Here is a 22,537-nt window from a genome sequence, read left to right as displayed (position 1 = left end):
TTGACTGCGATCTTATCTGATGGTAAGTGAAGATGCAGCCTAAGATGGTGCGCGCTTGCCTAGAATATGCCTATTCATTCTTGATTTAAAGAGGAGGAGGATTTTTAGGAAAGGAATCAGAGCTTAATCTCCCACGCTGCTCCAATGCGGGTTGGCGGTTATATTCCCTACTATAAGTAACGATCGCTATCAGGTGTACACGATAACATTCGTGACCGATGGCTTAACATACTCTCCGAGGCACGACGGGGAGACCCACAAGGACTGCACAAACACCCAAACACCTGTATGGCCAAAACAGATGTTTGTCATGTGCGGGGATCGAATCCGCAACTGTACTGCTGTGAGCGTTGCGCCAACGTGCGTCATAAATATTTACTGTTAATAACGACATAAAACTGTTTCAAAATACACAGAAACACGACAAAGCACAACAGCAACATGAACAGAAACAAAAGAAACAATTAACCGAATACAAAGACACGAGCCATGAGGTCCCTACACGTATAATGTAGGTACGGTAGGAACGCCCTGCGGTGTCGAAGCATTATTGGTACAGTTGAGAGCGAAATCGTTAGGATTTAAAACTAGATTAATAAACACGTGTATTTATTATTGCTGAATAATACAATACAACTAAATATAATACAATACAACTAAATATAATAAAATACAACTAAATATAATACAATACAACTGAGGTAGGGCACAGCAGAAGATTTCCTGCTCAAAATATGGAGCAGCCCGACTGGGGTAGTATCTGCTGGACCTTAGAGGAAGGAGATCACAGCTAACTACGAGTAATACTGTTCAAGCAGTTGAGTGTTCCTGTAGATGAGTAAAGTGACCAGAGCTCTTGGGGGAAATTGGGGATTGGGTCGGCAACACTTGCGAAACTTCTAGTGTTGAAGGCGCATATAGCCTACCATAATCGCTTACCGTCAGGTGAGCCGTTTGCTCGTTTGCCGAGCTAGTTATATAAAAAAAAATATGGTCATAGTTAATAATATTGCTCTCAATTAGTGGTGTTCTTGTGGTAAGGAAGATAGAGCTTCATGATGTGCTTGATTGAGTCAGTATTGCAGGCGCCCACAAGCTCCGGTAACCGTGTCCTATTCAATGAATTGTAAACTTTTTGCGACCTAAATGGTATATAAAGAGGTAATGGTAGAGAAAGAGAGAAAGAAAAAGTGTGCTCGCACCTCTCTCTCTCTCTCTCTCTTGCTCTGTTCGCCTCACCCAATCACACTTTTCGTAACGCTCTCGTCACGCATTCACCAGCTTACTCCCCAAGTCAAGTGAGCGTAAAGAAGTTTTACTTCAAAAATCTCTGAGAAAGAGTTAGGAGAGAGTCCCGTGTAGAGACAGTCTATGCTCAAAAAGAAAAGAACAACCTTTTCTCTTTAAGAAAACTTTGTACCCATTCGAAGCCAGGTCAAATCGCTAGTATAAAACATGTTATAGATATCTAACACTTGTGTACGAGACTGTAGGTTATTGCATGTAGTTCCCCCTTTATTGGCCTTTGAGTATGAGACGTGCAGAGTAGTAAAGACAGAGAAATATTTCACGAAGTTTTATTTGATTATATATCAAGTAAAGAGTTGACGATTCAAAAGTGCTCTTGGAGCCTATTTGAATAAAGCTGTTTTTGATTTTGATTATATATATATGTCAAATTAGATGACTCGTTAGCATTTTTAAAAACGGCAGAACCGTTGGCCTTTGGTGGGCCTACGGTTCTGCTAGTACTATCCATAACGTTAAATGAAAAGCGAAAGCCAAATGAAAAATAAAGATTTAATTATAACACGGATTTAACTATAAAGGATAATATGTTTCGTGGGTATATTACACTTTACTTTTTACACTACCGTCACAAAGAAAAAACAAAATAATAAAAATAATCTAAAACACTAAATCGGTGATTGCTTAAATTTCACTTTAAACTAAAACTTTAAATGTCTCAAAGTATACGACAGAGAATGGACAGAGTTTCCACTACTTAACAATGGCTATCGTTCACTCGCTAATACCAGAAAGGAATCTGCCTCTTTACCGATCCAAATACGCTTACGTCAACTCGATTTCCCGCCAATGCACATTGCATCAAGATATTGTCATACTGCATTCCTATTGGTCGAGGGAGTACACGCATTAGGATCGTTACAATATTAAATTAAGTTATTAAACAAATAAATCAAAGTAGAAATGCATACAAATGACTTCTAAAATTACAATAATAATTTCACGTTAATCATTCAGCAATTTAAACAGCGAAAGCATTACATAAAAATAAATAGTAACTAAACAGGTACTTACTTCAAGAAGTTACAAAACAGATAATCAATTCACTAAGATGCCGTTCATTAATTAAAAACATTTAAACATTAAATCTTAACTTAATAATTTGAAAACAATTTTATAATTTTAATCAAAGATTGTCTATTTGAAGTCCGATTAGCGTCCGCGGCGACATCTACTTGAAGTCCGATTAGCGTCCGCGGCGACATCTACTTGAAGTCCGATTAGCGTCCGCGGCGACACGGCCATTCTGCGAGCGATGCGTGCCCTGCAGCGCTTTGATTTCTGGTTCAAATCTGTAGACAGAAATAAGTTTTGAGGCTTGGCACTGCCATAATAGACCTATATGCCTATGGATTGAAACATACAGGCAGTATTTTGCAATAAGGAATTTCTTTTGATTAAAGACTTTCATTTCAACAATTTAATTATCATTGAAGTAAAAATAACGTAAAAGAATATAAATATAATGTTGTATACACGTAGCTCATTGGAAGATCTTATGATTAAAATACCACACGATAAAATAAGAACGTTAGTACGTATAACAGTTATTTAACTGTTAGTGTAAGTAGTAATCCAGTCCAGTAAATAAATTTTTAATTTGGCTGTACATTTCTTATGAAGACAGCAAATAGTTTGTAATGCTCACACTGCTCATACTTTTCATATGAAAACAGTTATAGCAAATAAACTGTAGCTCTCACACTGCTCATAATTTTCATATGAAAACAGTTATAGCAAATAAATTGTAGCTCTCACACTGCTCATAATTTTCATATGAAAACAGTTATAGTAGCCTCAAGGTTAGGATGTGAGGGGGACAGGTCCACGAAGCAGGCTCTAAGGGAAGGAATAGTGAATGTGACTTAGGAAGGTCGATGCTGTGCTCTGGGCGGTCCTGAGCGCCGTGGTACACAGAGGAAGTTTTATTCTTATCGGATATGGATAAACTATTGCACGGTTTTGTCCGTGAATAGAGTTGTTATTGTACATAGATTGGTCGTTGATCGGCTCTATGCGTCAACGTACATCTTAATTTATTTAATTATCATTTATTTATTATTCTTGATATTTTAGTCATAGTCTTAGTTAATATAAGAGAGTCAATAGTCATTGTCAATATCAAACTTGTGTTGAGATTACTAAAATTACTTTCTGATGTGATACGAGCAATTGAAAATTTAGGAAATATAGTACGTGTACGCTCACCCGGCTTAGTATCCAGAGTCGTTGGCTTGAGGCCATCATTACTATGATGTCTGCTCAGTAGCAGTGAGTGTCGTGAGTTGTTATAGCGACACCCGATGGTCCAGACTCATCGCGGTCGTCTGGTGGCGACACGGCTGCAGCAGGGGCTGTGCAAGGTTTCGGCGCACGTCGTAGCTGATCGTGGGCGACCTTGCGTGGCCGGCCGTGGTGACCGATGACTTTCTTCACTAGGTACCTGTCGTTCTCCAGTACTCTGTAAACTTCAAAAGGTTCGCTAAATCGAAGATCTAACGAAGACTGATTTCTAGGATTATTTTTAACTAAAACAAAATCTCCTCGTTGATAACGATGTATTTGTGCTCGCCCTCTGTCGAACCTCGCTTTGTCTTTAGTAGCCGCCTCGGTCATCCGTCTCTGTATATGTATTTGTAACGCTTCAATATCTATAGAAGCATTATCGTAATTGACTAGGTTCAGTAGTTCGGCCGGTACACAGTTTTGCCGGCGCGTAAGAAGTGTTAATGGAGCTGTACCTGTCGTACTATGTTTAGTGCAGTTAAATGCCAGCTGTAAGCCATCTAGTGCTGTGTGCCACTCTGGAGTCTCGTAGTTTTTTATCATGACTAGACCATTTTTTAATGTGGCCATCACTCGTTCCACTTGGCCGTTAGCTCTGCTTACGCCCGGCGCTATAACGTGAAGGTCGACACCAAAGCTATCGCAATACCTCTTATACTCACCAAGGAATTCGCGTCCACCATCCACAATGATTTGCCGAGGAGCTCCAAATAGATGTACGACTTGTTTCAAAGCAGCCAGTGTACTGTGTTGACTTTTGTCATTGGTATAACGTAGTAATACATACTTGGAGTAAGCGTCAATTGTCACGATGACATATTCCTGATCATCTCCAGTACCGAGCTTACCAGTGATGTCCATGTGTATAACTTCAAACGCCACTGTTGGTTTTAAAATCGGATGTAGTGTTACCTGTGTGGCTCCTGATGTCTGCTTTGACGATCTACATACGATGCAGTTATCCACAAAGTCTCGAACAATAGTACTCATCTTATCGAAATAGTATGTATCCCTTATTTTGTGGAGGGTCTTCTCCCAGCCTGGATGTTTGAGAGCAGTATGGTATGTGTTGATTAAGCTCCACTGAAATGACTTAGGCACAACAATTAAATGTTGCGTACCGAGAATTGGATCACTCCTCTTAAACTTAAGAACGTTACCGTCAAGTAAGTATGTCTCAAGATTGTCACCACTGAGAAGAGAGTCTATAATAGGACGAAGCTGGGTATCGCGACGTTGTTCAATATTGATCCAATCTGCATTTCTGGTCATGACATTGACAGTCATAGGTCTTGGATTTCTGCTAAAAAAATCGGCGTGCTGCATACGTTCGCCTTTCCTATATTCAATATCGAATTCGAAATTCTGAAGGTATGCCCACCACCTATGTATGCGAGGTAGAAGGTCTTGTTTATGCTTCGAAGCCTTTAACGCGTTGCAGTCGGTGATCACCGTGAACTTACGCCCATAAAGAAAATGCCGAAAGTGCTTGACTGCACGCACGACAGCTAACGTCTCGAGCTCGTATGAGTGATACCTACTTTCGGTATCTGTGGTACGCATGCTGAAGTATGCAATTACGTGCTGACGACCATTGATGATCTGGATTAGTATGGCCCCAAAGCCAAGGCTGCTCGCATCGGTAAATAACTCAATAGGTTTACCTTCTTGAAATATGGTGAGTACTGGCGCAGAAGTTAAATGTTGGATTACCTTTTGACGCGCCTCTTCTTGGGCATGGCTCCATTGCCATTTAGCACCCTTCTTAGTTAAGCTGTACAAGGGAATCATGGTTCGTGCAAAGTCTGGTATGAACCGTCGAAAATAACCTGCTAAGCCATTAAGTTGACGAACTTGTTTAACCGTACTGGGAATGGGAGCTTTCACTAGAGCTTCAACTTTTCTGGGGCTAGGACGAACTTGTCCGTCTTCTATTACATTACCAAGATATTCGATTGATTGCTTAAAGAAGAGACATTTCTCAATATTAATTGAGAATCCAGAGTCACGTAGAGCAATCAATATTCTCTCTAAATATGAAAGGCCATTTGAAAAATTACGACACTTGCTGATGACATCGTCAATGTAAACTTGAGCTATACTATCAGTGTTATCACAATTGGCGCTGCCAGGATTTAAAAGATTGCCTAACGCACGGTTGATACACCTCTGATATACGGCTGGTGCATTGCAAAGTCCGAAAGGCATAGTGAGATATTCGAACAAGCCGTCCGGAGTAATGAAAGCAGTTTTTTCGACGGAGGAAGCCGAAACTGGGATCTGATGAAAGCCAGACGCCATATCAAGCGTTGTAAAAAACATTCCCCCCGCCAATTGGTTAATCTGATCTTCAATTAACGGGAGAGGGTAGTGATCGCGCACCGTATTTGCATTCAATTCACGATAATCTACGCACATACGATCATTACCGTCTTTCTTTTTTACTAGTATGATCGGGCTCGCATATGGGGATTTACTTTCTCGGACTATGTTATTTTCAATCAATTCATTGACGATCTGCTTCACCTTTTCACGCTCTACAAGACTTAACCTATAAGGCCTACGTTCGACATATTTATTTGGATTTTTCAATCGTATCTCTAATTCACCTGTATTTACGCGCGATTTTGAATAGCCTCTAGTGAATAGATACGCAAAGCTGTTAAGTAAACTTAATAATTGTTTTATTTCGGTTTCATCTGTTAGATCGTGATTCAGATTTTCAAATAGTGGACTATTATTTCTCAATTGCATAATACGATTCTGAATTACTAAATTCGCGTGGTTTCGAGTAACTATAACACCTAAACCAGTTTCGGATAACAAATTTGCACCAATAAGTATGTCTGACGTCATTTCTTCGTCTGATAAAACGTGAAATAATATTTCTACATTATAATTATCGATAACACAGATTGCAAGCAAAGTACTCATCGAGAGAACAGGAATTGAGCCTATTCCTTGTAAGCAATTAACTACTTTACTTCTACGTCCCGGTAATTTATCAGCAATAGACTCGCGCATTAAAGAGCACTCTGCGCCACTATCGAAAACGGCGTTTAATATTATGTCACCGATTGAGACCTTCATTGTATTAAGATTAGATCTATTATTATTCACAGAGTTAATTTTTGAGTTAATCTCTCTTTCACGACGAAAGCACGTTTCAAAAGTATGACCGGGTTTAGAACAAAATGTACAGAATTTACTATTGATAGTAGACTTAGCTGGTGTCACTGATGATGTAGACGCAGTGACTGATTGACTATTACCCAAATTAACTACCGAAACTCTATTACGACAGTTACTTATGTCATGACCGTTCCTTTTACAAAATTCACAATAAGAATTATTGCGATTATTAAGAGAAAATTTGAAACGTTTATTTGGAGGTTGATTAAATGTATTATTCGATTGGTTGGAGCGTTTAGCACGAATAGATGAGGCGACAGAAATCAGTTCAGGCACCGAAGTAGCACGGACATTCATTAAATCGATTCTTAAATGTTCGTCACTTACCGTTCCGATGACTGCTTCGACAGCGTCGTTATCGCCGAGTTTGTCTTTGGTAATGCGCCGCCATAGAAGCCACGATTGGGTCAGGAACTCTGCTATATTTTTAGAAGAATTATAAACATGCTCTCTAAATCTTACTATATCTCTTGAGTAACGGTTTTCGGGTTCGAAGGTAGTGATAATAGTTTGGCGAAGCTCCTCCCAAGTAGATGTAGTGACTAACCAGTTGTCAGCCCACATTTTAGCACGACCCATTAGTAAGCTAGTTACTTTCATACGGATATCATAATCATTAAGTTGATAATTAAGTTTAGCCATAGAAATATGATTGCACCACTCACGTACACCAACACTACCATCCGGGTCGTAGGTGGGCAGGAATACGTCGGTTATCTTCACCTTGTCCGATGGTCGTCGTAGCAGTCGCTCGCTCATGCTCTGCATCATAGTTACCATGTTCGCGAAGAACTCGGACGGGATAGCACTCGTTTGTGGTGATTGCAGCGGTATCACAGTGGCAGCATGGCTTGACGCAGGAACACTCGGATCGGAACCATCAACACGTGTTACCACACGCTCCTTGTCTACACAGCCAGGATCTGAAACACACTGAGCGGTAGAAAGGGATCGCTGGAGCGATCCCACTTCTGATGTCAAATTAGATGACTCGTTAGCATTTTTAAAAACGGCAGAACCGTTGGCCTTTGGTGGGCCTACGGTTCTGCTAGTACTATCCATAACGTTAAATGAAAAGCGAAAGCCAAATGAAAAATAAAGATTTAATTATAACACGGATTTAACTATAAAGGATAATATGTTTCGTGGGTATATTACACTTTACTTTTTACACTACCGTCACAAAGAAAAAACAAAATAATAAAAATAATCTAAAACACTAAATCGGTGATTGCTTAAATTTCACTTTAAACTAAAACTTTAAATGTCTCAAAGTATACGACAGAGAATAGACAGAGTTTCCACTACTTAACAATGGCTATCGTTCACTCGCTAATACCAGAAAGGAATCTGCCTCTTTACCGATCCAAATACGCTTACGTCAACTCGATTTCCCGCCAATGCACATTGCATCAAGATATTGTCATACTGCATTCCTATTGGTCGAGGGAGTACACGCATTAGGATCGTTACAATATTAAATTAAGTTATTAAACAAATAAATCAAAGTAGAAATGCATACAAATGACTTCTAAAATTACAATAATAATTTCACGTTAATCATTCAGCAATTTAAACAGCGAAAGCATTACATAAAAATAAATAGTAACTAAACAGGTACTTACTTCAAGAAGTTACAAAACAGATAATCAATTCACTAAGATGCCGTTCATTAATTAAAAACATTTAAACATTAAATCTTAACTTAATAATTTGAAAACAATTTTATAATTTTAATCAAAGATTGTCTATTTGAAGTCCGATTAGCGTCCGCGGCGACATCTACTTGAAGTCCGATTAGCGTCCGCGGCGACATCTACTTGAAGTCCGATTAGCGTCCGCGGCGACATATATATTCGAGACCTTTGTCTCCAATGGTTCTAATATCTTGTTTTATCTCTTGCAGATATATAAAAGTAAATTATCTGCAAGATAAAGTTTTTTAGCAACTGGTAAAATAGGTCCTCTATAGCGATAAAACATCAGGGAAACGATCGCCCGCTACCTAGGTATGCCAATATGTATTGTACAATATGTTTTTAATACATATACATACATATGAACAATATATATGTATTTATATGACTACATAGTATCAAGTAGTATATCATAGTACAAGGTCGTTACCCGATGTCTGCATGCTAATATCTTTAAAACTATGTAACGCAATGATGTGGTTTTCTTTAGTAAATAGAGTGATTCCAAAGGAAGGTTTATATGTGTAATACATGCATAATATAGTAGAGGACAACTGATAGTTTTAGAGGTTTCTAATGTGATGTCGTAAATAAACACATTTTTTGCGCTTACGTGATTTGTCGTGTCACCAGTATATATATATATTAAACCCAGACCATATGGGACATATGGGACCAGACATTTAACCCATAACTATGATGCAGAAAGAAGCTAACGGATATTGTACAAAATATGTAAATAAAAATAAAGTATCTACCGCTAAATACTCTGCGCCCTATAACTTCCTAATACCCCATAAACGCCACTGCGTCGGAATGAAAACTACCCCTAGCGGGGGTAGCGGCTTCTTTCCCATCAAATACAAAATTGCATATTGTTCATCCTGCGGCGTATTTTATTCGACGTCGGTTATTGGAATAAATTGAAGGTACTTTACTGTGTCGATAAAAAGTATTGAAATGTAATATTTTGTTATATTATACATACGGACCGCTCCACAGTGCTGTGAGTCTAGGACAAAAAAGAAAAAAACAAATTTCGGTTTCCTACAAATCGGTATTGCCGTTTTAAAAATAATGAGTTCCTACACAACGAGCACCAATTTTTATTAGCTGGATAGTTTTTATTCGCTTATAATGACACTTTGAATGTCTCACTTTGAATGAATACCGCTAACTACCTTATCAGTCGTAAATCGTCTGTTGTGCAAAGTGCATTGTGAAAAGAAAGTGTAACGTTTTCATAAACTAACAGCTATGGAGATTAAAGGCCAAGGTATGTACTTTAAATTATTATAGTTTTTGAGTCTATACGTTGTCTTTAACTATGTATGAATCTATCCAAAGTTGCTATTGAAAATAAGTATAACTCGGTGCATTTTAAAACTTTGAAGAAAGTTTTAAAAAAAACATTGCATAACATTGCATACTTGTAACATTTTATTATTACTACATTGGTATACTTTAATTTTCAGTACAGTTTAAGTGCTTCCGTTTGCGACTTTTTTTTATAATATCTTTTTCAGCGAGAAGGAAATCTATCAAAAACTCCGGGTAATCTGGTAGAAGTACGGTTTGAAACGGAAAAAAGTGGTCGAGAATCAGCTGTATTTGAGAGAATTTGTTCTCTTTTCGTCGGTTATTTTGTTTAAATATGAGCAATAAGTGGAAAGAAGTTAGTCGTAGCCGCCAAAGACTTTATCAACGTCACGGAGGTTGGCTACAACGGGAGATTCGCCTGCCAGAAAGTTTTAATTTAAAATAATTTAATTTAAATTATTTTAAATAATTATTTAATTTAAAATAATTTAGTTTGGCTATTTTGGTAGATGAATTAAGTTAGAATCAATATTGTGTTTTTTTTTACCTTAATTAAGATAAATATAATTTTATATTTAATATTGTTATTAGATTAAAGAAGCTAAAAATTATTATACTAGACAACATTAACAAAATTATGTACGAAATATAGTTTATTACAGCATTAAAACTGTGTTATGATTTTTGTCCATCGCGCCATACATTTCACTGCACTGTGCGCTCTGGTGTAATGGTGGTGGGTCGTGTCGGCGGCGCCTAAACACCGACAGTTGTGGGTTCGACTCCAGCTCGGAGTAGATATTTGTGTTTATACAAATATTTATTTCCGGTCTGGTTGTTAGTCCTTGTGGGTCTCTCGACCGTGCCAAAAATACCGACCTATCCAGCGAGGATCGTACCTGCATCTCCGACTCATCTGGTCGGTGCTCTAGTCAATTAAGCTATGGAACAATGTACCCTATCGGGTCGAAATTTTTGGTGTGATAAATATTTTATTATTTTTTATTATGATTTTGGGTATTGCATATAAAAAAAATACTATCTACTTATTGATACTTACAGGCGGTGACCGTCCGTCAGCAGTCGTTATTCAGACGTAACAAGAACTTATAGGCTATAAAACACTACCTTATGGATATAAACAACACAAAAACTGCAGGAAATTCCTGCTGTGCCCTACTTCTACTGAGGTAGGCCACAGCAGGAATTTCCTGCTCAAAATATGGAGCAGCCCGACTGGGATAGTACCTCGACCTTACAGAAGATCACAGCTAAATAATACTGTTTTCAAGCAGTATTGTGTTCCTGTTGGTGAGTAAGGTGACCAGAGCTCCCGGGGGGATTGGGGATTGGGTCGGCAACGAGCTTGCGATGCTTCTGGTGTTGCAGGTGTCTATAAGCTACGGTAATCGCTTACCATCAGGTGAGCCGTACGCTTGTTTGCCGACCTAGTGACATAAAAAAAAAGTTACTCACAGGCGATGAGCGTCTGTCGGCAGTCGTCGAGGCGCATGTAGCAGCGCTCGGTGCGCGCAGTCTGCAGCGTTCGGGCGACAGGAGCAAGCCCACGGGCAAGCGGCGACCGAGGCGAGCAGCGCCGCAAACAGCAGCAATATCGCGCGCCGCATGACTGTCTCTGCTGTAGTTAAGTCATCTGGAACAGACGATATCATATTATATAAAGACAGTCAACAATTCCACCAAAGCATTAATGTTCCGGGAAACTAGACAACTTATAAGGACGTCCCAGACTCTAGACTTCTTAAATAATTAAGTGAAATCATAGTAATTATATGTACGTTGCTGCTGTATACGGAAGTCGATCACAGAAATTTGTTTCATTAACAATTTATATTCTTGTGAATTATACTTATATTACGACACAATTGTTAACATGTCGTTATGTAAAACATCCCGCAGGGAGACTCGAGCTCCAAGATCATAAATGCCTCGAATAGACCTTTTTTGCAAGATAAATATAGTCTCAATATCTGCAGCATTACCCCACAGTAACAGGCCGTCAGACATAACACTATGGAAATAGCTAAAATATATTAAACGTGCGGTTGCAACGTCGGTCAGTTGTCGTACTTTTCTAACTGCGAATGTTGCGGAGGTGAGCCTATAATCACCTAAGATCGTCTCTTCTTTCATTGTACTTTTGGGGACAATTAAGAGAGAAAAAGCTGGATATCAGACCTGGATCAAATTCACAACGCACCAACAGTAGCTTGACTTGGATAGTGGTTGGTTGTGATTATTTTGTTTACACTCTTTTTTGAACATCAAAAATAATTTACGTAGCAACAAAAATTGTTTTAAAAGCTAAACGAAACTTGTTTTATAGTTATACTAGCTTTATTCCGTAAACATTTTTTGCCATGTATGTTATGAACCCCCTTAATCCCCCCTTGTAACTTAGAGGTATGAAAAATATATGTTGATCGATTCTCAGACTTACCCGATATGCACACAAAATTTCATAAAAATCGGTCCAGCCGTTTCGAAGGACTATTGTAACTAACATTGTGATAAATAACGCAAGTGAAACCGCGATTAAAACTAAGTCTAAAAATATAAAAATGTCGGTCAATAATAAATCCGCTCGGATGCATTACGGGCCGATAACCCGTGAGTGCATGTCTGTCTTATCTTCGATATTCCTGCGTTTTATCATAACGACTAAATCCAACATTTACAACGGAAATGGCCACCATTTTGAATAGTTATGACTTTTAAGATTTATAATCATAGTTATTTCGTTTTAATATAGATCTAAATTGATCTATATTTGGAGAGGTTATGGCATAGTGGGTAAGAGGTTCATCTTAGTTCAATTCCTGGATTTAAGTTTAGAATTTTCTGGGTGAAAGCTTTTAAGCTTCATAAGGAGAAAGATCGTAGTATAGTTGCTACGCTTCTTCAATGTTATTAGATTTGCGGAAATATTTTACAAATATTTTTGGGGACATCGTCAAGAAAAGTTTCTATTTTGTAATAAAGCAATTATTTTTATATTATCTTATTTTTATATAAATAAAAATGAATGTTGCTAAACGCATAACTCGAGAATGGCTCGACCAATTCGGCTAATTTATATTTTTGTATGTTCCTTAAGGCACACGGAAGATTTTAATACAAGTAAAAAAATAATATTAACTGTTGACAGTACGAAGTCTGTCCAGGAAGCTAGTTATTAAATAAAGTAATTTTCATTTAAACTGAAGTTGAATGATGAGTGACTTAAAAATTAAAATCATTATTCAAGTAGTCTTCAAAAGCAGTTTAGAATCGTCATTATTTTATTAGTATGTATGTATAAGTATGTATGTATGTATGTACATATGTATAATTTTATATTCTACTAGCTGACCCCGCAAACGTTGTTTTGCCATATATCTTATTAACCCCCTTAATCCCCACCCCCTACGACTTAGGGGTATGAAAAATAGATGTTGTTCGATTCTCAGACCTACCCGATATGCACACAAAATTTCATGAGAATCGGTCAAACCGTTTCGGAGGAGTTTAACTACAAACACCGCGACACGAGAATATATATATATATATATATATATATATATATAGATTGTAATTTATTTCTTATTTCTATAACAATTATTTGTACACTTCCTAACCGCTTTTCTATGCGCTGTCCTATGCCCAAAGGTTGTCTAGAAGAAATCGCTCTTTTAGCGATAAGACCGCCTTTGTACATCTTCCTCTAATTGTACTACTTTTCTTTGTATCTTTTAATGGTGTGCAATAAAGAATATTATTATTATTTTATTATATTATATTTTGTAATGAATTATAGTTAGAGTGAAGCTATCAACGATTTGGAATGGAGCTTCTGTTGAGAAGAACCGGCAAAAAACTTCGATTTTAACTGAGGTAGGGCACAGCAGGAATTTCCTGCTCAAAATATGGAGCAGCCCGACTGGGAAAGTACCTCGACCTTACAGAAGATCACAGCAAAATAAAACTTTTTTCAAGCAGTGTATTTAGTATTGTGTTCCTGATGGTGAGTAAGGTGACCAGAGCTCCTGGGGGGATTGAGGATTGGGTCGGCAACGCGCTTGCGATGCTTCTGGTGTTGCAGGTGTCTATAAGCTATGGTAATCGCTTACAATCAGGTGAGTCGTACGCTTGTTTGCCGACCTAGTGACATAAAAAATAACAAAAAAATATGACTCTCTAAAAACTGTCCTGTATGGAATATCAAAGCTTTGTCGACATAATTGGGCGGTTTAGATAATTGGACTGAATAATATAATTTGGTTATAGAGGCTTTTTTTAAATAACCTTCAAATTCATATATGAGCACTTATAATCTTTAAATATTTTACTTAAAATAACGTCAAAGAAACGTCAACAGATGAAACGTGTTTTTCCGAAGTTTGAATTAGTTAAAGGCCCAGATATCCAAGTGAGTACTCTCAGCACTTCAGCGGATTACTACGCTTTTTTATATAATTGTTGTGGCAAAATGGCGTACGGTACGCCTGATGGTAAGGATTACGAGTCTACGGGAGACTGCAACACGATAACTCACCTTCACAGCTCTGGCCACCTTACTCACCACAGGAACACAACACTGCTTGAAAGCAGTATTATTTAGCTGTGATCTTCTGTAAGGTCGAGGTACTTCTCAAGTCCCCTGCTCCAGATTTGGAACAAGATATTTCCTACTGTGCCCCACCTCAATAGTAGAAGATATCTTAAAAGATCTCTTCTACAATGTAGATTAATGAAGCTATTTAATCTAGTAAATACTATTGTAACTCATTACAATAGGAACAATTTTAAAACTTTTCATCGCTATTGTCAGTTTAAAACTACCGATTTTTCGGTGACGTAGCAGACGCCATGATAATAGGCGACTTATTATTAGCAATAAGTACTCAATAGCAAGATTCAGAAATATAAACGAAACGTTTTGTAACCGATTTCAAAAAAAAGAAGGAGAGTTCAGAACTTTTGACTGGGTGGGCCGATTTCGACGCAATTTTTTTTTATCCAAAAGTGGTATGTGTCATTTGGTCCCACTTAAATTTATTTGAGATCTAACAACTACTTTTCGAATTATATCTAATAATGCGTTTTTACTTGACTATTCTTTCGTCGACCTACGATGTATTATACTGCATAACTTTTTACTGGGTGTACCGATTTTGATGATTTTTAGTTTAATCGAAAGCTGATGTTTATTATGTGGTCATATTTTACTTTCATCGAGATCTGAAAACAACTTTTTGAGTAATCTTTGATAACGCGTATTTAGTTGACTATTTTTTCGTCTACCTACGTTGTATTAATTGTCGATGTAATTGAAGTCGTTTTTTATTTCGTTTGCGAGCCAATACATTTTTTTTAGAAATAAGAAGATTCAATAGTTAACTCAGACAAAAGTCTAGTCTAGACCATTGACGCACTTCGCAGTTACTCAGTTGTGAATGCCTTCAGATCCAGACCTTGTGGGTTCGATCACACGCCGTATTTCTATGCCCTCCAATTACAGATAAAAAATATTAAATTAAAAAAAATAATAACTACTAAAACCTCGTTTCGAACCGAACCCATTTGACAGTTATAAATTATCTGTGGCGCTGACACAAAGGTGTTGAATTCGAATTACGAACAATGGTGTTCGACAGCTGAATGGTTTTAAATGCGGCACGGGAAACCAGTGTTTTTGCTTTATTTCTTTTTTTTTTGTTTTTATTTTTCATACGAATGATTTATGCCAGGAATTTAATTAAACGTTAATGGGGTTAAATTAAGTAATTAGAGCGACTGTTAATGAGTGTGGGAATTATTGAGTACGTTTTAAAATATATAGACTTGAATGGTTCTATGGGAAATTTATGGTTATTTAAATCACTGGTGCAGTGATCATGGGTAATATATGTACAGACTTGTTTGTCGTGGTCTATGTGTTTCTGTTTGATAAGGCTTTAAAATGTCACAATATGACTGTATAGAAGATTGTAATCGCAAATAAAAGCACCAGACATCATAGCACTACAACCTAACTCTACTAATACATTTTATAACTGAACTTAAACTATTATATATAGTATATATTAGTTTAAGTTAAGTTTTATATGGATCTATATCTTATATAACATACACACATAGTCATCTGTTCCTGTGGTAAGCAACTAAATGGTGGTGTTATAGGTAACAGCTGAATACTTTTTAATGATAAATATAGTTAGAAACATTACATATAATACTATAAAAAATAGAAATATTACACCCAGACTCAGGGGTGAATCGACCCCAGAAAGGAGAAAGAGTAGCCCTGCTTTTTTCCCCCCGAAGTAGAAAGCAATCGGGCCAGTCAAACTACGTCTATTTCATTGATGCCTTGCATAAATAATACATAGCACAAAATACAGTGTTACGTTCGACATGTAAAGGCGTTCTCAACAATCTGCCTTGGATTTGCAGAGGCCCAAATGCAATAAATTTATTAGCATTAACACTGAAAATTCGTGACGTGATCGTAAAAGATTAACTATTTTGTAACAGTATTTAAAAACTTTGATAAAAGAATTAACATCTGTAGCCGCGTTCTTGGTGGATATTTATCGGATATTATTTTTCATTAATAATTGCCAAACATTATATTTTTTAATACAATAAAATTTTGGATAACTGTCATATTAATTTATTGTTTTATATTATAATATTTATCATCACATCATCACTACAGCCTATTGCAGTCCACTGCTGGACATAGGCCTCCACAAGTTCGCGCCAAAGATGGCGTGAACTCATGTGTGTTGCCCATAGTCACCACCAGTGTTGCCGTTAGGACAATTTAGTTTGTGGCTACATCAAAGAAAAAAGTTGCTAGTTTTGTAAATAAATCACTTTCGAAATTCCGCTAGAAGTGGCTATAATTTATAAAACATAGCTTGATCTCTGGGACAGCTGTCAGTAAAATCGCGCCTATTAAGTTCAGAATTTAACAGTGCAGACAATCGTACCAGTCAATGTCATACTTTATGGGCATGCTGAGCTAATTAATGATGAGCGATTAATCATCGTGACCACAGACTATAAGCTATCGATATTTTGTATAAAACTTAATTCAAAATTAATTTATCATTTAATTGAAAAAAAATAACGTTATTGAATTTTTTTAAAAAAAAAATAACATTATTTACAATAGTGAGTAAATAAAATCTAAATTCTAACCTACTCGTAATATTCCTTCCGACAACTTTGGGGTTCGAGAGAAGTTTGGTCGCGGCGTGTCTTCTTCAAAAAGATGGCGCCAACGCACCGCCATATTGTTTGATATGACCCATTTGGCCATTCTCCTTAGTACGAGTGCTAACGCCTTGTATACGCTACGTGTTTTCCGTTCTCATCACTTTGTTTTTGTTACTATTGCTGTTAACTTAAATTATTTAACTTTAGTTATTTTTGTTAGTTTCTTTTTTGTTATTGTTTGTATTTGTGGAGGTTTGTTGGCATAATGCCAAAGAGAACGAAGAAAACTGTTTTGAACAGTCAAAGTCGTGAGCTTGTGATTCGCTTGCGTGAATATTTTGAGCGAGAAAATCAAAATGGTGGACCGCTATTACCCATGGCAAAAGTTTGTGACAGAGTTGCAGATGCTCTTGGCATTGGACTTGCGACAGTAATTCGCATCAGTAAAGAAAAATATGGCGAATCTTCAACCGCAGTATTGATTGAAGACGAGGAAAAAAGCTTTCAACGCCAAATAAAAAAAGAAGAAAGACTGCTCCTGTCACAAAAATTGACGACTTTGACGCCGTTGCGATTCGTAATCATGTATATGGTTATTATACACGGGGCGAATTACCTACATTAAAAAAACTGGCGGTGTCCCTAAAAGACGCAGACTTGTTTAAAGGAAGCTTGCCGTCACTATCGAAGATTTTGAAAAATATTGGATTTTCCTATAAAAAAAAGTGACAAAAGAAAAATTATAATGGAACGAACCGACATTGCTCTTGCTCGAGTGAATTTTCTCCGGAAAGTCAAAAAAATTACAAATTGGGACAAAGTTGACTTTCTAGACGAGACATGGCTAAACGCCAATCATACCGTATCCAAAGCTTGGACCGATGATACGACACAATCGACCACCAAAGTACCCGAAGGCAAAGGTCAAAGACTAATAATAACTCATGCTGGGACGTCATCTGGTTTTGTGCCTAATTGCCTATTGGCATTTAAATCTACGAAGACCAATGAATACCATGAAGAAATGAATTTTGAAAAATTTAATAAGTGGTTTTTAAAATTATTAGATAATTTGAAGGAGCCACATTATATAATTATGGATAACGCCCCATATCACTCGGTCCAAAAGCACAAACCACCAACTTCAGCAAACAGGAAGTTAGAAATAATTGCATGGCTTCAAGAAAAAGGAATAGAGGCCAATGAAACAATGCTTAAAAACGAATTGTTGAGACTAGTTGGTCTGCACAAACCCAGCACACCAACGTATGTCTTAGATGACATAGCCCAAGAAAAGGGTCACAACGTCATAAGACTGCCTCCATATCACTGCCAGTATAATCCGATCGAGCTTATCTGGGCCCAAGTAAAAGGTTTGTTTGCTCGAATTTCAGTTAGACAAGTTCTATATGTATTAACTCCTGTATAATTTATGATATTAAAATATGTTTTTCTTTTAAGGTTACGCTGCTAGATCTAACATAACACCACCTTTTACGGCAAATAAAATGCTGCAGTTACTAAACACTGCGGTAAAAAATGTATCTGCAGAAGATTGGAAAAAGGAGGTTACCAAATGCAGAAAATTAATGGAAGAAGATTGGGAGCGGGACGTTCGATTTGATAATATTTGTGACCAAGAGTTCATTATAAATTTAAAAGATTGCTCTAGCGATTTTGAAAGTGATTCGGAAATTGATTTGGGGTGTACTCCTTTGGAATAAATAAATGTATGTTTTAAAATATTTGTTTCATTTTATTAAGTACCCATTATAATTATGGCATCGATAAGTAAGAAACGCTGAAAATTACTATCGATATTTTTTTCTGTATCATAACAACCCTAGGAATGTCAGTTTAACAAATGTCGCAGAGATCAAGCTATGTTTTATAAGGTATAAAGTGTGAGTTTTCTAATTACAGAGCATAATGTGACTCAGTGGAGCACAATGCTAAATTGTGCTGATGTTTAATTGGAACTTGAATATGTTTTGAAATGCACCTAAACAAACTACGACGACTTTACTTTACTTTGAATTACTAACTATAAATATACTAGCTGAGCCCCGCGGTTTCACACGCTTTGATTAAAAAAAAATGCGTATGTGTAAACAATAACAACATTGCGCTCCGTTTGACATTTTGACATGAGTAGTATTAACGTTATGCAAAACAAACTAGGCTCAACAGCAATAGCAGTACGGTCCATTTTCATTCGATCAAACCTAAATTACGTTAAAGATGAACATTCATTCGGGAATCCCCCTGTCATAATGCGGACATTATTGATGCTGCCTAAAATTAACTATGTATTTTAGTTTAGTAGTATTGGTACCGTATGGTGGTATGTATTAGTCGGTGGACTTTTTATAGTAATAAAAATACGTATGCAGTAACAATCTGAAAAGCAGCCAGAAGTAGCTAGATTTATTTTGGTGGCTAAAATGGATTGTTTTTTGGCTAAAACCGTTGAAAATCCGCTAGATCTAGCCACTAAATGGCTAAAACGGCAACACTGGTCACCACGCTGGGCAGGCGGGTTGGTGACCGCAGGGCTCGGTTTTTCGCACCGAAGACGCTGCTTCCCGTCTTCGGCCTGTGTATTTCAAAGCCAGCAGTTGGATAGTTATCCCGCCATCAGTGTTGCCGTTTTAGCCATTTAGTGGCTAGATCTAGCGGATTTTCAACGGTTTTAGCCAAAAAACAATCCATTTTAGCCACCAAAATAAATCTAGCTACTTCTGGCTGCTTTTCAGATTGTTACTGCATACGTATTTTTATTACTATAAAAAGTCCACCGACTAATACATACCACCATACGGTACCAATACTACTAAACTAAAATACATAGTTAATTTTAGGCAGCATCAATAATGTCCGCATTATGACAGGGGGATTCCCGAATGAATGTTCATCTTTAACGTAATTTAGGTTTGATCGAATGAAAATGGACCGTACTGCTATTGCTGTTGAGCCTAGTTTGTTTTGCATAACGTTAATACTACTCATGTCAAAATGTCAAACGGAGCGCAATGTTGTTATTGTTTACACATACGCATTTTTTTTTAATCAAAGCGTGTGAAACCGCGGGGCTCAGCTAGTATATTTATAGTTAGTAATTCAAAGTAAAGTAAAGTCGTCGTAGTTTGTTTAGGTGCATTTCAAAACATATTCAAGTTCCAATTAAACATCAGCACAATTTAGCATTGTGCTCCACTGAGTCACATTATGCTCTGTAATTAGAAAACTCACACTTTATACCTTATAAAACATAGCTTGATCTCTGCGACATTTGTTAAACTGACATTCCTAGGGTTGTTATGATACAGAAAAAAATATCGATAGTAATTTTCAGCGTTTCTTACTTATCGATGCCATAATTATAATGGGTACTTAATAAAATGAAACAAATATTTTAAAACATACATTTATTTATTCCAAAGGAGTACACCCCAAATCAATTTCCGAATCACTTTCAAAATCGCTAGAGCAATCTTTTAAATTTATAATGAACTCTTGGTCACAAATATTATCAAATCGAACGTCCCGCTCCCAATCTTCTTCCATTAATTTTCTGCATTTGGTAACCTCCTTTTTCCAATCTTCTGCAGATACATTTTTTACCGCAGTGTTTAGTAACTGCAGCATTTTATTTGCCGTAAAAGGTGGTGTTATGTTAGATCTAGCAGCGTAACCTTAAAAGAAAAACATATTTTAATATCATAAATTATACAGGAGTTAATACATATAGAACTTGTCTAACTGAAATTCGAGCAAACAAACCTTTTACTTGGGCCCAGATAAGCTCGATCGGATTATACTGGCAGTGATATGGAGGCAGTCTTATGACGTTGTGACCCTTTTCTTGGGCTATGTCATCTAAGACATACGTTGGTGTGCTGGGTTTGTGCAGACCAACTAGTCTCAACAATTCGTTTTTAAGCATTGTTTCATTGGCCTCTATTCCTTTTTCTTGAAGCCATGCAATTATTTCTAACTTCCTGTTTGCTGAAGTTGGTGGTTTGTGCTTTTGGACCGAGTGATATGGGGCGTTATCCATAATTATATAATGTGGCTCCTTCAAATTATCTAATAATTTTAAAAACCACTTATTAAATTTTTCAAAATTCATTTCTTCATGGTATTCATTGGTCTTCGTAGATTTAAATGCCAATAGGCAATTAGGCACAAAACCAGATGACGTCCCAGCATGAGTTATTATTAGTCTTTGACCTTTGCCTTCGGGTACTTTGGTGGTCGATTGTGTCGTATCATCGGTCCAAGCTTTGGATACGGTATGATTGGCGTTTAGCCATGTCTCGTCTAGAAAGTCAACTTTGTCCCAATTTGTAATTTTTTTGACTTTCCGGAGAAAATTCACTCGAGCAAGAGCAATGTCGGTTCGTTCCATTATAATTTTTCTTTTGTCACTTTTTTTTATAGGAAAATCCAATATTTTTCAAAATCTTCGATAGTGACGGCAAGCTTCCTTTAAACAAGTCTGCGTCTTTTAGGGACACCGCCAGTTTTTTTAATGTAGGTAATTCGCCCCGTGTATAATAACCATATACATGATTACGAATCGCAACGGCGTCAAAGTCGTCAATTTTTGTGACAGGAGCAGTCTTTCTTCTTTTTTTATTTGGCGTTGAAAGCTTTTTTCCTCGTCTTCAATCAATACTGCGGTTGAAGATTCGCCATATTTTTCTTTACTGATGCGAATTACTGTCGCAAGTCCAATGCCAAGAGCATCTGCAACTCTGTCACAAACTTTTGCCATGGGTAATAGCGGTCCACCATTTTGATTTTCTCGCTCAAAATATTCACGCAAGCGAATCACAAGCTCACGACTTTGACTGTTCAAAACAGTTTTCTTCGTTCTCTTTGGCATTATGCCAACAAACCTCCACAAATACAAACAATAACAAAAAAGAAACTAACAAAAATAACTAAAGTTAAATAATTTAAGTTAACAGCAATAGTAACAAAAACAAAGTGATGAGAACGGAAAACACGTAGCGTATACAAGGCGTTAGCACTCGTACTAAGGAGAATGGCCAAATGGGTCATATCAAACAATATGGCGGTGCGTTGGCGCCATCTTTTTGAAGAAGACACGCCGCGACCAAACTTCTCTCGAACCCCAAAGTTGTCGGAAGGAATATTACGAGTAGGTTAGAATTTAGATTTTATTTACTCACTATTGTAAATAATGTTATTTTTTTTTTAAAAAAATTCAATAACGTTATTTTTTTTCAATTAAATGATAAATTAATTTTGAATTAAGTTTTATACAAAATATCGATAGCTTATAGTCTGTGGTCACGATGATTAATCGCTCATCATTAATTAGCTCAGCATGCCCATAAAGTATGACATTGACTGGTACGATTGTCTGCACTGTTAAATTCTGAACTTAATAGGCGCGATTTTACTGACAGCTGTCCCAGAGATCAAGCTATGTTTTATAAATTATAGCCACTTCTAGCGGAATTTCGAAAGTGATT

The 22,537-nt window shown here is 36.9% G+C and overlaps 3 protein-coding genes across 3 annotated transcripts in view; 1 reads left to right on the top strand and 2 right to left on the bottom strand.

The window, feature by feature from the left end:
* Positions 1 to 22,537, bottom strand: part of LOC123667083 (protein slit) — a 211,630-nt gene that overhangs the window by 98,294 nt on the left and 90,799 nt on the right. Inside the window, exon 2 of the mRNA XM_045601073.1 lies at positions 11,280 to 11,457. Within this exon, the coding sequence (XP_045457029.1) occupies positions 11,280 to 11,431 (152 nt within the window). The 5' untranslated portion in view covers positions 11,432 to 11,457. The remainder of the gene's footprint in view (positions 1 to 11,279; positions 11,458 to 22,537) is intronic.
* Positions 17,776 to 18,754, top strand: LOC123666943. Its single transcript, XM_045600956.1, has 3 exons — positions 17,776 to 17,953; positions 18,098 to 18,403; positions 18,492 to 18,754. Exons 1-3 carry the CDS (start codon positions 17,776 to 17,778, stop codon positions 18,752 to 18,754), a joined length of 747 nt encoding a protein of 248 aa, XP_045456912.1.
* Positions 20,463 to 21,441, bottom strand: LOC123666942. Its single transcript, XM_045600955.1, has 3 exons — positions 21,264 to 21,441; positions 20,814 to 21,119; positions 20,463 to 20,725 (listed from the first exon to the last, which is right to left on the bottom strand). The coding sequence occupies exons 1-3, from the start codon at positions 21,439 to 21,441 to the stop codon at positions 20,463 to 20,465; spliced, it is 747 nt and encodes a 248-aa protein (XP_045456911.1).

The sequence above is a fragment of the Melitaea cinxia genome, chromosome 27 (assembly GCF_905220565.1).
Source record: "Melitaea cinxia chromosome 27, ilMelCinx1.1, whole genome shotgun sequence".
Lineage (NCBI taxonomy): Eukaryota > Metazoa > Arthropoda > Insecta > Lepidoptera > Nymphalidae > Melitaea > Melitaea cinxia.
Note: the sequence above shows the minus strand (reverse complement) of the source record. Positions and strands in the feature narration are given on the sequence as shown.